The sequence below is a fragment of the Eucyclogobius newberryi genome, unplaced genomic scaffold, assembly GCF_026437365.1.
Source record: "Eucyclogobius newberryi isolate DKJ021-1_F unplaced genomic scaffold, fEucNew1.0.hap1 SCAF_13, whole genome shotgun sequence".
Taxonomy (NCBI): domain Eukaryota; kingdom Metazoa; phylum Chordata; class Actinopteri; order Gobiiformes; family Gobiidae; genus Eucyclogobius; species Eucyclogobius newberryi.
The window spans coordinates 35,109,169-35,126,953 of NW_027315757.1; the positions used below are offsets into that span (position 1 = coordinate 35,109,169).

At 45.3% G+C, this 17,785-nt stretch overlaps 1 protein-coding gene across 1 annotated transcript; it reads right to left on the reverse strand.

Annotated features, from left to right (window-relative positions):
- Nucleotides 1–419: 419 nt before the first annotated feature.
- card11 (caspase recruitment domain family, member 11) lies at nucleotides 420–15,712 on the reverse strand. Its single transcript, XM_072443769.1, has 24 exons — nucleotides 15,502–15,712; nucleotides 15,271–15,408; nucleotides 14,461–14,637; nucleotides 12,974–13,122; nucleotides 12,367–12,546; nucleotides 10,067–10,213; nucleotides 9,866–9,991; nucleotides 9,596–9,805; nucleotides 9,139–9,285; nucleotides 8,990–9,059; nucleotides 8,660–8,817; nucleotides 8,432–8,544; nucleotides 6,860–6,900; nucleotides 6,662–6,785; nucleotides 6,391–6,589; nucleotides 5,830–5,956; nucleotides 5,525–5,765; nucleotides 3,244–3,328; nucleotides 3,070–3,165; nucleotides 2,224–2,329; nucleotides 1,958–2,140; nucleotides 1,261–1,382; nucleotides 1,057–1,172; nucleotides 420–728 (listed from the first exon to the last, which is right to left on the reverse strand). Exons 1-24 carry the CDS (start codon nucleotides 15,698–15,700, stop codon nucleotides 524–526), a joined length of 3,459 nt encoding a protein of 1,152 aa, XP_072299870.1. The 5' UTR covers nucleotides 15,701–15,712; the 3' UTR covers nucleotides 420–523.
- Nucleotides 15,713–17,785: the final 2,073 nt, after the last annotated feature.

Here is a 17,785-nt window from a genome sequence, read left to right on the forward strand (position 1 = left end):
ACACAGCCTACACCACTGCAGGGTTAGACTACACACAGCCTACACCACTGCAGGGTTAGACTACACACAGCCTACACCACTGCAGGGTTAGACTACACACAGCCTACACTCCTGCAGGGTTAGACTACACACAGCCTACACCACTACTACACACAGCCTACACCACTGCAGGGTTAGACTACACACAGCCTACACCACTGCAGGGTTAGACTACACACAGCCTACACCACTGCAGGGTTAGACTACACACAGCCTACACTCCTGCAGGGTTAGACTACACACAGCCTACACCACTACTACACACAGCTTACACCACTGCAGGCCGTGTACATCCCAGCATGCACCAGCAGAGGTCGCTAGAGTTATAAAACGAGCTGCTTGATGGAAACGTTCCAGAAAAAGGCCTAAATACATCAATCATTTCATTTTGAATCTCAGTTTATTTAAAATACCAAATATACAAAAATATACTGTTTAGATTATGATACATTTTCAGATGTTAAAAGCAAAAATAAATATGATTTTATAACAAGTCCTGCTCCACCCAGATGGTCTTCTTCTGCTCCTCCAGGATCCTCTCCTTCACGACCTTGACCAGGTCGTCCAGTCCGGTCCAGGAGTCCGGCTCCAGGCTGGCGTACAGACAGGGAACGCCCTCCAGCTCCTTCTCTTTGGCCCGACACAACCTCATGAACTCGTCCTCCGTCTCCACGCGCACAAGCAACTTCCTGTCAGGGCAGGAAACAGGAAGAATGACTGTGGTGATGATGACGAAACAAGTGTCTCGCAAAAGAGAAGTCGAATACAGCTGACCACCAACACATCAATTCATTTAGTGACAAACACAACGTGATTTTCTTTTACTAAAGTTACTTTATGTGTGAAGAATAATCTCTGTTTGGTTGAAATGATAATATCAATGATGATCCAGGCTAAATTGTCCCTGTTTGTCTAAGTCTAACACCATTGGCTGTGACCTTGCGACCTTTAAACCATGTGATAAAACACTTCTGAACAATATAGACACTAGATATTAGAATCTTTACAATGACTGACCTCATCTTCTTAATGTTCCTCTCACAGATCTTGACGTAGATGATGATGGGATAAACCTCTCTCCTCAGAAGGTCTTTGACACAGTTCAGCTCCGCCTCCAGCAGACAGTGCTTCCCCTGAGCACAAACATCCATCTCACCTATCACGTTTACAGCATTCATGGCGTGTGTTGTCATGGATATTACAGATGTTTGCGTCTCTCACCTTTGCAGCGACGCCTTCGATGTTCTCTCTACTGATGCACTCGTACACAGCCTGTTTCTCTGTGCAGTGGACGAAAGGCTCCACGTTCTGTTTGAGCTGAAACTCCTCTTTGGTGAAGGTCTCTGCAAAGTAAAGATACATATTTATATATATGTACAGTATATGGAAACAAGCAGGTGGCCAACCCTCCACTAGAAAAGTTAGTATTGATCTAAAACGGCTCAGTAATAGAAACATATCTGTAAGAGAATAAATAATGCTCAGGTCAAGTCTCTGGTTTGATTTGTAATAAACTAAAGCCGTCCAGACTGTTCCTCTATATTTTATCAACTTCCTGTAAAACCTCTACAAGGTCCATCCACTTCCTGTTCCAATCATATGCTCCATATGTCCACTTTAAGGTGCTTTGTTAACGACACAGTGACATTTATGTTTGGTTTCCATGAAAAATATAAAATACTTTTATGTTTAAATGGATTGAAATATGAGGATTTGCTGGACCTTTTATGACTCATTTAACAGAACAAAACGATCTCTTCAAATCAACCTCATCATTGTTACTATCAAGCAGAGCATCTTTTTCAAGCCACTTTCGGCGTGGCTAAAGTTACCGCCGGCACAAAACATGACCCACATCCTCAGATTTCATCCGCCGCTTTCTAAACGCCTGATCCTCTATCGTTGCTATGGTTCCCACCGGCTTTACAGCTGCTGAAGTCCGCTGCTCCCGGCGTGGCGAGTATCTTGTTGATGATGGTTCTGGCTAAAGCGACGGGCGTGAACAGGACCGGTCTCCTCCTCTGGGTCTTCTGAGGCGTGACTGGACTGTAGGGAATGAGGTTCAAACTTCTGCTCAGCTCATTGTCTGGATCGGCAGCATCTGGAGTCAGGAAGTCAAGAGCTGGTGAGAGTGACACACGCAGGTTTTATCGTTTCTCCTGATGAGAGACACGTGGCACTCACCCTCGGCTCGGAGCATCTCAAAGTTGTGTCTGGGCAGAGAGTTCACCAGCCGGACGCGCTCGCTGCTGTTCATGCGCTTGTACTTGATGTCCACGCGGCTGACGAACTGGAAAGACACGAGGTTTTTAATGATACTCGTATGTGATTATATGAGTATAAGGCATTTATATCTGTGGACAAAACTGAGCTCAAACATTTGACATATGCACAAGGCTTTATTTGTCTTTTGAACACGTTGGGTTCACATTACCACGTCACAACCTTCACTGCCAATACTGAGGGAAGCTTCGAATTTATTTATTAAAAATGTGCCTTTTGTCTGTAAAAAATGATGTCGATGTTTCGTCTTGGTCAGTAGTAAATAGACAAACAAACTAAGTGAATCTTCCAGTATAAGTGAACGTTTATTCCCCCATAACTGCTTTAAAAGTGGAAAAGACCCACGTTCTTCTTTTAATTTGAAAGGACTTCAAGCCATAAGTTCCTGTCTTACATCTTCCTGTTTGCGTACTGAGTTCCATTTACAGTATTATTCAGTATATTACAGTATTATTCAGTATATTACAGTATGATTCAGTATATTACAGTATTATTCAGTATATTACAGTATTATTCAGCAGTATTATTCAGTATATTACAGTATGATTCAGTATATTACAGTATTATTCAGTATATTACAGTATTATTCAGCAGTATGATTCAGTATATTACAGTATTATTCAGCAGTATTATTCAGTATATTACAGTATTATTCTGTATTATTCAGTATATTACAGTATTATTATTCAGCATATTACAGTATCATTATTCAGTATATTCCAGTATTAAAGAGAGAACGGTCATCACCTGTAATATGTGTGTGATGAAGATGCTGGCTTTGGACATGCGAGCACTGGCTTTAGAGTCAGAGGAGGAGCTCGGGTCGTCACCCAGGAAATTATTCTAGAAACAGGCAACACTCATTACAACATATGAAGACGTGTATTCATCGTATTCTTATGATATATGATGAGTCTTTACTCTTGCATTGCGGCTGATTTCACTCCCCTCTGTCCCACCGCGATAGACCAACTTCTGTATCTTCACCAGGAGCAGCTGCTGAGCCCTGGAACAACATGATCCCACATTTATGTCCATTGATTGCCCTTTAAACCCAAATAAAACGTGGAACTAGTGGGAAAAGTGGCCGGTTATTCATTGAAATAGATTGCATAAACTGTGGACTAATGTAGAAAGAGTTTGTCTTCACACCTGACAGTGCTTCCTGTTCAATGCTGTAAACTGTGTAAGGAAAGGTGCAAATGTGAGAGGGAGACGCAAAGATGAAGTGCGCCAACTGGGTGTTGAGGGCTCTGCACTTGACTGGCTCACATCCTACCTCACCAACAGGCAAGAGTTCATTTCCCTCTCCAGTCACTCATCCACCCTCTCCCCAGTGTCCTCGGCCCCCTCCTCTTCATCTGCTACATCTTCCCCCTTGGTCACATCCTCCGCCAACTCAACCTGGACTTTCACTGCTACGCTGACGACACCCAGATATACCTCACCACCAAATCCACCCAAAACCCTCCCCTCAGCCACATCGAAACCTGCATCTCTACAATAAAATCATGGCTCACTCTCAACTTCCTCAAACTGAACAGTGACAAAACAGAGCTCCTCCTCATTGGCACCAAATCCACTCTCAATAAAACTGGTCCCCTTTCACTCAGCATCGACACCTCGACCATCACCCCCTCTACCCTGGTACGCAATCTCGGTGTCATCATGGACCCCACCCTCTCCTTCACTCCCCATGTCAGCCACATTGTCAAGACCTCATACTTCCACCTCCGCCGCATCGCCAAAATCCGACACGGCCTCACCCTCCCCGCTGCTGAATCCCTCATCCATGCCTTCATCTCCTCCCGCCTCGACTACTGCAACTCCCTCCTCACTGGCATCTCCTCCCATTCCCTCCACAGACTCCAAATGGTCCAAAACTCCGCTGCCCGCCTCCTCACCCACACCCGCCTCCTCACCCACACCCTCCTCACCCACACCCTCCTCCTCACCCACACCCGGTCCCGTGATCACATCACTCCCGTTCTCCGCTCTCTCCACTCTCTCCCCATCAAGCAGCGCATAAACTTTAAAATACTCCTCCTCACCTTCGAAGCTCTTCACCACCTTGCCCCCCCCCCACCTGTCTGACCTCCTCATCCCCCACCGCCCCTCCCGAGCTCTCCGATCCTCCTCCTCTCTCACCCTGACTGCACCAACATCCCGACTCAAAACTTTTGGCGACAGAGCATTCTCCCGAACAGCACCCCGACTCTGGAACTCCCTCCCCCAACCTGTCTGCCACTCTCCCTCACTCACAACATTCAAATCCCGCCTAAAAACATACCTCTTCACCCAAGCCTATGACCTCCCCTACCCCTAGCCTCCTCTACCCCATTGCCTACTCTTCTACCCCCTGTTACATCCCCATCTTTTTCTCTCTACTTCTTCTGTCTTGTTCATTTTATCTGTATATTAATGTGTATTGTACGTGTTGTCCCCCCCTGTTTGTAAATACCCCCCCTTTTTTATATATGTTCAGCGTCTTTGGGTCACTGAAAAGCGCTATATAAATAAAAGTTATTATTATTATTATATGTGCCACAAACTGTGCCACCGTGCCTTTTGCCTGGTTTTATCCACTGCACGGTCAAAGCAGCGCTCGATGGTAAAAGCAAAGAACAACATGTTACATGATCTAATGTGGTCATTGTGTGGGTTGTGCAGCAAACACATTAACTTTGTATTTGTTCAATGAAAAACATCTAAGAGCACGACAGACATGTTCTGTTTGTCTCCTGGTGTTGTAATTGTACCTGATGTCATGCCATTGCCTAGACTCTTCCACAGTTTGGCATTTTGCACTTTAGAAGTCACTCAAAAAAGCATCAAAAGACATGATTATGGTACTTTTTTAAAGCCTTTTTTTACATCTGGGCAAAGCAATAACATTCCCATGAAAACAAGCATGTGGCGGACCCTCCACTAGAAGTGACTCATTTATTACATTGTCAACACTTTTGTATTTGTTTTGTTTGATTCCTGACACTGCGTGTGCTGCGTGTGCTGCGTGTGCTGCGTGTGCTGCGTGTGCTGCGGGTGCTGCGGGTGCTGCGTGTGCTGCGGGTGGGTGCTGCGTGTGCTGCGGGTGCTGCGTGTGCTGCGTGTGCTGCGGGTGCTGCGGGTGCTGCGTGTGCTGCGGGTGGGTGCTGCGGGTGGGTGCTGCGGGTGCTGCGGGTGGGTGCTGCGGGTGCTTCACCTGGAGTTACATGGGACGGTGCCTCGCTCCGGCAGGTCGAGGCCGGTGTACGGGTCCATGCGGGAGCACAGCCACTCACAGCGCTCCTGGTAGTGCGTGTCCAGCACGTGCACCACCTCGTCACAGCGCACGTTCAGCGAGCAGTTCTCGTAGTTGGAGATGTTGAGATTTAAGCGGATGAAGAAGGAGTCGCCAGACGCCAGCATCCCGTCGGCGATGTCCCTCTGAAGGCGGCGATACGCTGCAGAAAGGCTCGGACGTAAATATATAAAAGTGCTTTTCTTGGAGTGATTCCTGTGACGTACCGTCGTAGTTGGATCTGTAGTGTAGTTTGACCAGGCCAGAGCAGTGCTGTAGTGTCCAGTGAGCTTCCTCCTGAGTGCTGGTGTCCAGTGAGACGCTCTGGTCCTCTCCTCGTATGATGCCCTCCAACTATTCAGCCAATCATCAAGAACATTATTGTTTCAGTTCACTTTGTGTGAAGCAGTTGTAAAGCTGGCAAAACACCACAAATAAAACAATAAATGGTTCAAACTGTAGGTTGAGTTGGCTCTTATTACAGCTGCAAGAAACAAAAAGTGAAATATAAAAAGTCATAGAAAGTGAACTGAAATATTGTAAAATGATTTATATATATCCACGATACAGAACAAGGACTTTCAGGTTAGTATTTTACATTTATGCAGCCAGTCCCTGACAAACAATCACAACATTCTCTGTTTGAATATGTCAAAAACAGTGAATTGCCCAAAGAGTGATCCAGAAACTCTCTTCTCTACAAAATGATGACATCAAATTGTAGAATATTGTGAACACTACGTTGTCTTTTAAGCGACGGCTCTGATTCTAACTGACAGATGTCTCACCATCAGAAGGTGGTGCCCCTCCTTCAGCCCCGCCTGCTCGGCCCCAGAGCCGGCCTGAACACACGAGATGAAGATCCCACTCTCGTTGCCCCCGACCAGCGCAATGTCCCTCAGCAGGTTGTCCCCGAGCAACGTCACCTCCTGGACGGGCTTTAACGTGGAGCTGATTGGGATTGAGGACAGAGAGGGACGAAAGGGTCTGAACGCACAAAAAACACACTCAATACAAGTCTGTGCAGGATAAAGCACTTTGTCCTTTCATTTCTTGTACCTCTCTAGAGAGTACTTCCTGAAGATATTGTTGACCTGCTCCAGGTCATACGTGTCCATGTTCTCTGACTGATGAGAGGAGGAGGACGAGTGGACAGAGGGCGGCCCACGATGCACCTCGTCATCTAGACATGAAAGGAAATTAAGAAATATAGAACAATTTGGATCTAAATAAGTACGATGTGTGGATGTTGCTTACCAAATTCTGTCTCCTGATTATCACTGTCAAAGTCTGAATGACTAAAAGAGATGAAGAAAGATATAAACATATAATCAGGTGTTTATATTTGTTGTACTGCGTGTTCTGTGTGTACTGTGTGTACTGCGTGTACTGTGTTCTGTGTGTACTGCGTGTACTGTGTTCTGTGTGTACTGTATGTACTGTGTTCTGTGTGTACTGTATGTACTGTGTGTACTGCGTGTACTGCGTGTACTGTGTGTACTGTACTGTGTGTACTGTGTGTACTGTGTGTACTGTACTGTGTGTACTGTGTCTTCTGTGTGTACTGTACTGTGTGTACTGCGTGTACTGCGTGTACTGCGTGTACTGCGTGTACTGTGTGTACTGTGTGTACTGCGTGTACTGTGTGTACTGCGTGTACTGCGTGTACTGCGTGTACTGTGTGTACTGTACTGTGTGTACTGCGTGTACTGCGTGTACTGCGTGTACTGCGTGTACTGTGTGTACTGCGTGTACTGTGTGTACTGCGTGTACTGCGTGTACTGCGTGTACTGCGTGTACTGTGTGTACTGTGTGTACTGCGTGTACTGTGTGTACTGCGTGTACTGCGTGTACTGCGTGTACTGTGTGTACTGTACTGTGTGTACTGCGTGTACTGCGTGTACTGCGTGTACTGCGTGTACTGTGTGTACTGCGTGTACTGTGTGTACTGCGTGTACTGCGTGTACTGCGTGTACTGCGTGTACTGTGTGTACTGTACTGTGTGTACTGCGTGTACTGCGTGTACTGCGTGTACTGTGTGTACTGTGTGTACTGTGTGTACTGTGTGTACTGTACTGCGTGTACTGCGTGTACTGCGTGTACTGTGTGTACTGCGTGTACTGTGTGTACTGCGTGTACTGCGTGTACTGCGTGTACTGTGTGTACTGTACTGTGTGTACTGCGTGTACTGCGTGTACTGTGTGTACTGCGTGTACTGCGTGTACTGCGTGTACTGTGTGTACTGTACTGTGTGTACTGCGTGTACTGCGTGTACTGCGTGTACTGTGTGTACTGCGTGTACTGCGTGTACTGCGTGTACTGCGTGTACTGCGTGTACTGCGTGTACTGTGTGTACTGTACTGCGTGTACTGCGTGTACTGCGTGTACTGCGTGTACTGCGTGTACTGTGTGTACTGCGTGTACTGCGTGTACTGCGTGTACTGCGTGTACTGTGTGTACTGCGTGTACTGCGTGTACTGCGTGTACTGCGTGTACTGCGTGTACTGCGTGTACTGTGTGTACTGCGTGTACTGTGTGTACTGCGTGTACTGTGTGTACTGCGTGTACTGCGTGTACTGTGTGTACTGTGTGTACTGCGTGTACTGTGTGTACTGTGTGTACTGCGTGTACTGCGTGTACTGCGTGTACTGTGTGTACTGTGTGTACTGCGTGTACTGCGTGTACTGCGTGTACTGCGTGTACTGTGTGTACTGCGTGTACTGTGTGTACTGCGTGTACTGCGTGTACTGCGTGTACTGTGTGTACTGCGTGTACTGTGTGTACTGCGTGTACTGCGTGTACTGCGTGTACTGCGTGTACTGTGTGTACCTGTATCTCCGAGGACAGAAGTCTCGCTCCTTCTCCTTCTCCCTGCGGTAAAGTGAAGCCTTGTCGGGCGGCTCAGGGTTCGTGGACATGATGCTGTCGTTACGATTCCGCAGCTGCTGAATTCAAAGAGGAGATTGAGTAGATTTCAAATAAAAACATGATAACGGTCACATTCATTCACACTGGTGAGGTAGAGCTGCATGTGAAGATTACTGAGCGTGAACGCACCAGAATGGGCCTGTCCATGGGGGGGTGTGGCTTTGGCGGGGAGCAGAACGCTGGCGCAGACGTGGGTTGAAACCCGGGGGAAACGGGGAAACTGGGAGACGAGGGCGCTGAGGTGCTGAGGGCGTTCGTGGGCTTTTCCAACAAATCTCCTCCAATGACTGAGACAACGACAAGAAGGTAAAGAAAAGCAGATCGAATGCTGTTCATTATAGATTTGTGGTCGTTACAGCTGCAAGAGGTGAGAGAAGTGTCTTGTCAAAGGGCACAACCACCAGCATTATATAATGATGTCTCTTTGTAGATGTAAAAGACATGGAGCGTGTGTGATACCTGTGGACTGTGTGGAGTCTGAAGTGGACGGCTGGTCTTTACCAAAATAAACCGGCGATTTGACTCTGATCTATCGAAAAACAAGAACAAAACTCACTTATTAAATACAAGGAAGAAAGTGTTTGTTGTGTAAGTGACGGGACGGTCACCATGGCTTTGATGTTGGGTCTGCGTCTGAACCGCGGCTCCTCAGAAAAGAACTTCTCTTCTGGGGATTCGTCGCTGGACCATTCAGGCGTCGGTTTGAACTCCTCCTCCGACGACATGCATTTAGGTGCAAAGTCTCGTGGTAAAGTCTGTGTAAAAAGTGTGTTTAGTGTCATGAATAACCCTAAAGTCTGTAAGATAAATCACGATAATGACTATGTTGTTCAATAAATAGAAGCTAGAACTATTTTTGGGGATTTTTCTTGTATATATTCACCATTAAGTAACATATGCGGCTCTTTAATTAGTCTTTATTACGCTATTTATTGTTTTTGCAGACGTTAACAGATTGACTAGAATAATCTAGCTTTGAGGTTGTTGTGTCAAGTACCTTCAATATTAAACATGATATTTTCTGTAAAACCTCTGGTAAAGGTGTAAGTGCGGCGGGGACAGTACCACGTTCTTGTCCACCTGGTCCAGCGGCTGGTCCCTGCCCAGCCGGCGCAGGCGAGACTCCAGCGTGATGATTTTGGCGTCTTTGTGAACTATTTCTATGTGAAGTTCATCGGTTTTCTCCTCCAACTCTCTGATCTGCTTCCGATATTTGTCTTTGTCGATGAGACACTGGGAAAACTGGTGCTGGGCTTCATCCCGGGCCCGGAACGCCTGCGGAGAGCATCGTTTAGAGCATCGTTTAGAGCATCGTTTAGAGCATCGAGTTTGTACCTGGTCTCGCTCCTTCTCCACTTCCTCTAACTGAATGGTGATGGTGTCCATTCGGTTGTGGTACATTTCACAGTCTTTTTGAAGTGTGGAGCATTTGAGTTCCAGTTCCTCTTTCTCCTCCAGATACTAGAATCACCAGATCAAACACAGAGTGAGCGTCACGTCGACAGAAGCGGTTCTCGTGCGTTTCGCCCGCCGCACCTTGTCGCGCAGCTCTTCAGCCTGTCTCACTTCCTCCTGCAGGTTGTACAGACGGTTGACCAGGTCCTGCCGGTCCTCCAGAGCCTCTAACCGGTCGTGCTCCAGGATGTCCAGAATGGTTTTGTCCGACGTTGGGACAATGTCCGGCTGGAAGACGGAGATGACACGTCAACACACGGGAAAACAGGAAGTGGTAATTTATTTTGTTGCATTTTTCTTGGGCAAAAGCAACACAAGTACATGAAGTTCATACATGATGCTATTAGTTGCTTACTTATCCGTGACAATAAAACACAACAGTGAGCGCCAGGGCCAGGTCAGAAATCAAATTACAAGCCAGTTCAGGGACTGAAAGCTTGTTCTATCCACACACTTTAGATTTCAAACTCATTCCCTATTCCATGTTTTTTATTTTTTTATTTTATTAGAACCTTGAACAACAACATAACAACAACAGAACAAATAATGGGGCGGCATCAGATTAAAAGAGACAAATTAGAGCATATTATGTTCAGAATAATTAAATGTCTGTTCTGATGTTGGTCCAGTTCTCTTACTCTTCAACAACACGGGATCTTTTCATATCTTTATCTTCTCACAAATGTCTTTAAAATTCGTTTCGTGAACATTTTAAAGTAATTGTATAACTTGATGGGCACCAAAAATATTCTTTGTTCTTGAGAAAACATTTGCTGGTGTGATGTAAAAATGTCATGTCTTTGCCTGATGCCATAAAACTTAGGTCGACATATGTGTAATATCCGGGTCACACTTCTTCTGGCTCTGCAGACGTCCCTGGGTAAACAGACCCATGCGGGTCGCATGAGGTAGAACATTGAGTGTGTTTTTCTGCAATATGTTTAGACTGGTTTAATGCATATGTGGCATCTGTTGTGCCTTAATAACTGGAACTCAATGTTTGCTCTGGTCAGATCAGGAGGGACAGAAAGGCAAATGTCAGGGAGAGACATGTGGCTGTGCACGGCTAAAATAAAGAACCACTTTTGAACAAGACAACTTGGTTATATTTTGCCTCATTTTCTCTGTCATTTGTTATAGAATAGTTTCTGCAACACTGGTCATGTCTGATGAACGGCCCTGCACCTGTATGAACGGCCCTGCACCTGTATGAACGGCCCTGCACCTGTATGAACGGCCCTGCACCTGTATGAACGGCCCTGCACCTGTATGAACGGCCCTGCACCTGTATGAACGGCCCTGCACCTGTATGAACGGCCCTGCACCTGTATGAACGGCCCTGCACCTGTATGAACGGCCCTGCACCTGTATGAACGGCCCTGCACCTGTATGAACGGCCCTGCACCTGTATGAACGGCCCTGCACCTGTATGAACGGCCCTGCACCTGTATGAACGGCCCTGCACCTCTATGAACGGCCCTGCACCTGTATGAACGGCCCTGCACCTGTATGAACGGCCCTGCACCTGTATGAACGGCCCTGCACCTGTATGAACGGCCCTGCACCTGTATGAACGGCCCTGCACCTGTATGAACGGCCCTGCACCTGTATGAACGGCCCTGCACCTGTATGAACGGCCCTGCACCTGTATGAACGGCCCTGCACCTGTATGAACGGCCCTGCACCTGTATGAACGGCCCTGCACCTGTATGAACGGCCCTGCACCTGTATGAACGGCCCTGCACCTGTATGAACGGCCCTGCACCTGTATGAACGGCCCTGCACCTGTATGAACGGCCCTGCACCTGTATGAACGGCCCTGCACCTGTATGAACGGCCCTGCACCTGTATGAACGGCCCTGCACCTGTATGAACGGCCCTGCACCTGTATGAACAGCCCTGCACCTGTATGAACAGCCCTGCACCTGTATGCCTGCACCTGTATGAACAGCCCTGCACCTGTATGAACGGCCCTGCACCTGTATGAACGGCCCTGCACCTGTATGAACAGCCCTGCACCTGTATGCCTGCACCTGTATGAACAGCCCTGCACCTGTATGAACGGCCCTGCACCTGTATGAACGGCCCTGCACCTGTATGAACGGCCCTGCACCTGTATGAACGGCCCTGCACCTGTATGAACAGCCCTGCACCTGTATGAACAGCCCTGCACCTGTATGCCTGCACCTGTATGAACAGCCCTGCACCTGTATGAACGGCCCTGCACCTGTATGAACGGCCCTGCACCTGTATGAACGGCCCTGCACCTGTATGAACAGCCCTGCACCTGTATGAACAGCCCTGCACCTGTATGCCTGCACCTGTATGAACGGCCCTGCACCTGTATGAACGGCCCTGCACCTGTATGAACGGCCCTGCACCTGTATGATGGACTGCAGCTCCTGCACTTTGATCTTGAGCATCTCGTTCTCCCGCTCCAGCTCGTAGATCTGTTCTCGTTTGGGCCGGTTCTCGATGTCGTTCTTCAGCTTCAGACTCTGCCTTCGCTCCATTTTACACTCCTCCTCCACCTTGTTCAGCCGGTGCTTCAGCTGATCGATCTGTCAGAGCCAAAGAGTCACACAGAGTCTTCCATTTCCGGCTGTGATGGACGGTAGCTTCATGCGGCTTCATGAAGCTTCATGTAGCTTCATGCAGCTTCATGTAGCTTCATGTAGCTTCATGTAGCTTCATGCAGGTTCATGCAGCTTCATGTAGCTTCATGTAGCTTCATGCAGCTTCATGTAGCTTCATGTAGCTTCATGTAGCTTCATGCAGGTTCATGCAGCTTCATGTAGCTTCATGTAGCTTCATGCAGCTTCATGTAGCTTCATGTAGCTTCATGTAGCTTCATGTAGCTTCATGTAGCTTCATGTAGCTTCATGCAGGTTCATGCAGCTTCATGCAGCTTCATGCAGCTTCATGTAGCTTCATGTAGCTTCATGTAGCTTCATGCAGGTTCATGCAGCTTCATGTAGCTTCATGTACCTCGAGCTGCAGGTCCCGGCTCCTCATCACCGCCATGTTCTTCTCCTCGCTCAGAGCCGCGTACCTCATGGCCAGTTTGTAGTTTTCATCCTTCACTCGGAGCAGCTCGTCGCTGTAGGTGTTTCTTTCCTCTTTTAACTTGTTGAACCCTAAATTGGGACGTCACAAATGTTAGTCTCACGATTATTGTGTGAAAAAAACTGAGAGAAAAATGTAACTTAAACTTAAATGTGACAAAATAAAGTTAAATATGATTTTAAAAAAAACAGCTGGATAAACAGATTTTTTTTTACATTTAGGTCTATTTTTTGGGCTATATATTGAACATAAAAACATGATTATCAATTAACCGTATAATCTTGACATCCCTCACACCTTTAGACACAATAAAGACGTGAGGTTATCATAGGGCCAATATTAGCCCATGTAGAATCAACAGTATTATAATAACTAGACACTTTCAGATTGACGTGGGAGTCGAATGCAGATATTTCCATGTCAAACGCTGTATAAACCCACCACAAGCTCAGTATTCTAGTTTCAGAAAGACAAATGGGGCAGAAAAGGAATAGAAAATCTGTGAAACTGTTGGAAAGAGCGAAATGAAACGTATAAACTCAACAACAATGTTCAAATCTTGCTGCTCAGCTCATGATCAAGGCTTTGAACCAAACAGCTCTGACCAGAAGGTTAAGGGTTGTTTTTATTTGATCAAATATGAATATCACAGTATTTTGAACTCTGTGTCAAAGTATGTGTATCATGTTCTTTTATAGCATGTATTTGGGACACGTTATCTCCTTCATCTCCTCTGTCTGGTGTTCCACGCACACAGCACCAGCTCAGGGCTTTGACTGTGTCACCACCACAAAGCAGCTCTCGCCTTCCACAAATACTTCATATGTGAGTTTTACCCGTCTTTCGTTGCTCAGAAATAGCACCGCTTCTGTTGGTCACTGTTTCTAAGCTCTTTTTTTAATGTCATTGGTCTTTTACTGTGTTTTTCTGCATCAATTCTATCATTTTTTAATCCTATTATTTTGTATTATTATTTCTAACCCTATTATTATTATTATTATTATTATTTTTATTATCTTGTCTTACGCTAGCTGTTTTTTTAATTTTACGTTATACATTTATTTTTTTATTTTATTTGTTTATTTATTTATGTATTTATTTATTTATTTTTATCTTTATCTTTATCTTTAATTATTTTTTCCCCTCCATCTCTTGTAGGAGTTTTTGTTTATAAGAGTTTTTCTATTAAGAGTGTTTTTTGAACTTCCTATAAGTGATCTGTCCTTTTCCTCTGGATCTACTGCGTTGCAACAATGAAATTTCCCCATGTGCACATTTATGATCCGTTTCGACATTTATACATTTTCATTTGTGCAATTTAATAGGCCATAAAGTGAAGGTAGTTTCCCATGATCAAATAAAAACACGTATAGAATTGTCTTTAAACGCAGATGTAACGAGGTCAGTACTGTGTTGGAACGCCTGCAGCTCCTGATTGGCCAGTCTGAGCTTCTTCTGCTCGTCCTCCAGAGTGCAGTTCTTGCTCCGGAGCTCCGCCTGCTGCAGGGTCTTGACCTTCGACTGCTGCTGGAGCTTCATCACCTCGTTCATCAGGAAGTGCACCAGACCCTCGTGACCCTCTTCCACTGGAACATATCACAAACACGTCATTTCGACTGAATCAAACACTAAGTCTGGCTGGAGGCGAGTTACACAGGGAAAAGTCTCATTATTAAGCACTAATTGAGTAAAAAGAGAGAGAGAATAATAATATTTGGGTTTTTTTTAGGCACCAATAGTAAACTTGACTTAAAGTAGCAGTACCCACATTTAAAAATTAGTAACATAAAAATTGTTCTTCTGGAAATCTGTAATTTTAAAGAGCTAAGTAAAAATAAAACTACAAAAAAATAGTCATATTTCTGCACTTTTGTTGTTAAATATACAGTCCAATATTTGAAGCTCAACCATGGCACAATTCATTCATTTGTGATCAATTTTCATTATATCTGAATATTGTTTTATAATATATTGAGAGATATATCCACCACGTACACACGTATCGATATTTTCAGAGCCAAAGGAATCCATCAATAAATGTATAATACTTCATTCGCCGTCGTAGTCGGAATAATTGAAGAACATATTGCAAAATCCACATGAGGACATAAGTAAAATGATTCCCACGTTGTGCAAGGCGTTTTCCCCTGAAGGAACTTCTCGTCTTGCCTGTAACGGCCCCATCACAGTTGCGATAGCGCGTTTTAAAGACGACTGACCTACAATGGTGGAGAAGCGGCGTGTGGGTTCTTTCCCCGTCACCAGTTTGTACAGCTCAGGATAGTACAGCTCCAGGCTCTCCAGGAAGGCCACATATCCTCGCTCTCCTTTGGTCTGGAGGATGTCCAGCAGGCGGCCTGACGGGAAACAGAGTCCGGACGTTGAACACCATCGACCAACACGACTGAAGCCTCCGTGTTTGTTGTGTACATGTTTGTTGTGTTACGTACTTGTGCGGTTGACGTTGCTCACCAGGCGGAGGGAGTTGAGGACCTCGTCTTCGTCCTGCTCGTCCAGGACCTTGCACTGGCGCAGATACGGCGTGAGTTTGGAGGGGGAGATGTTCCGACAAACCTCGTAGCGTTTGCGGTCCACTTTGTCCCACAGACAGCACTCCTCCTCGGACGCAGCCGACTGACCGTTCTCCATCTCTGACACACTGAAAAGGACTCGCGGTCAGAACCTCGCCAACGTTTAAGCAGCACAAACATGAATGAACGCTGCATTTTAGATCCAACAATGGCAGCTGTACTTTTTGGAACGGTATGCAAATGAGTGAATATATAATACGAAACCTGGTAAATGGAGGCAATTAGTTGATAAACAAAAATAAAAAGTTGCAGTGTATAATATTTTAGGTGATATTTCTGCAGTTTTAAGTTTAATTTCACACTCTATTCACTTTTTGTGCAAAACCTGAACCAAAACCAGGACATTTTAACACATTTATGTGGAATTCATATAAGAAACTCTATTGTTGACTTTCTTCCAGTCGCACTAAATATTAAACTACCAGATACTGAAGAAGACAATAATCTCTTTGACTCCACGTCACTCATTTGAATACACAAAAGGCCTTTGTGAGCTGCAGTTTGGTTTTATATCATACGCGCTCAGTAAAGTGCCATAACATGCAATATTACTCCCACATTCTTTCCCACACAAAAACAAGCTCTCGTCTTTCCGTCCTCAACTATCTCTATTCAATATCGTTCCAGACTTTTCACCCTTTTCTCCCACAAACACAACACAAACATGGGACATTTGCATGTGTTTGGCCTGGAAGTCTGTTATAGTCCTGCATTAGAATGAGAAGTCAACAGTTAGGCAAATCCCCAGTGGAATCTAAACGCTCTCTCTGACACTAAAAGACAAAAAGGCATAAATGTAACAAAAGTGTGTATAACCCACATTTGGACAAGAGTTTCTCTGGCATTTGACATTTGAGCATGTCCCTGATTAGACATCGAACACCACCGAGGTTTTTACTGCCAAAACCTCCACAGTCACTGCAGATAATGAAGAGTACACAAGCAGAAGTCTATGACACACACACACACACACATACCGACACTCACAGACTCACACACACACACACACACATGCACACACACACACTCACTCACTCACGCTCTCAAAACCACACGCATGTTTCCTCTTCTTTTATTTTAGAGTTCTTTACCGAGAAAGACCATCTTTACTTCCTCTTTTCACACCAGATGTTGTAAATGTGTTCACTTCTTCTTCTTCTTCTTCTTCTCTTCCTCTGGTCATGAGATCAATCTGATATTGTGCTTTCCCCTTTTTAGAAATACACCACAATGCACCAAATACACCACAATGCACCAAATACACTACAATGCACCAAATACACTACAATGCACCAAATACACTACAATGCACCAAATACACTACAATGCACCAAATACACTACAATGCACCAAATACACCACAATGCACTGCGGACACTTCAACTTCACTTCATTTCATAATCATGACAATGTGATACCAGACGACCAGCAGGACTAAAAATGGTGTAAACAAATTCAAATACGCTGAGTTGTGGTGACACAGGTTGTAATATGCATGTAATATTAAGAGCACACGCATTTAAAAGTATTCAAACTACAGATTGGAATGTTTTGTTAAAATATGGGGCTGTGTAATTCTGCAACAATCAGTGGATCCAGTGATTGTGAAATGAAAATCACTGCACAATAGAAAGTAACTGTCATCCGTCCTCCAAAGTGCAGTTTCCATAAAGAATATGTCTTTGCTTTTTGTAAAATAACCATAAAAATGCATTGTAAAGGCTTTTTAAACTTTATATTAAGTCAAGTTGTCTCGATGTGTTTGAATGAACGCTCCAGTACGTTCAGATGTGCACAATTGTTTGAGATTCGTGTTCCCTAAAAACAAAGCAATCTTCTCTTTTCACTTCATTACAGTGACGTGGCTTTAGTCCGACATGATGCCACTTTTTCCATTTCAACTCAGTGAATGCAAAACCAGCACAAACACGACTGAAAACAGGCACTGCAGCGTGATCCCGCCGTCCTCTCACTTCTGCCGTCACGTCTGTTACTCTCAATAAACAGGTTACGCCACATTAACGACAGAATACGGACCCTGGATATAGTAATTCATCCCGCACCAGCGTGACTAAGAGCAATGTACGAGCTGCAATCCTTCTGTACTTGTGTTAAATGTAGAGTAGAGACCACATACTGTAGA

Excerpts from the sequence above, each read along its gene's own strand:
- card11 (XM_072443769.1), bottom strand. The coding sequence starts at position 15,700 with ATGGAGAACGGTCAGTCGGCTGCGTCCGAGGAGGAGTGCTGTCTGTGG. Across the intron at positions 12,547-12,973 it reads GCCGGGACCTGCAGCTCGAG|ATCGATCAGCTGAAGCACCG; the intron begins GTACATGAAGCT and ends TGGCTCTGACAG. Across the intron at positions 9,992-10,066 it reads CTGAAGAGCTGCGCGACAAG|TATCTGGAGGAGAAAGAGGA; the intron begins GTGCGGCGGGCG and ends TGGTGATTCTAG.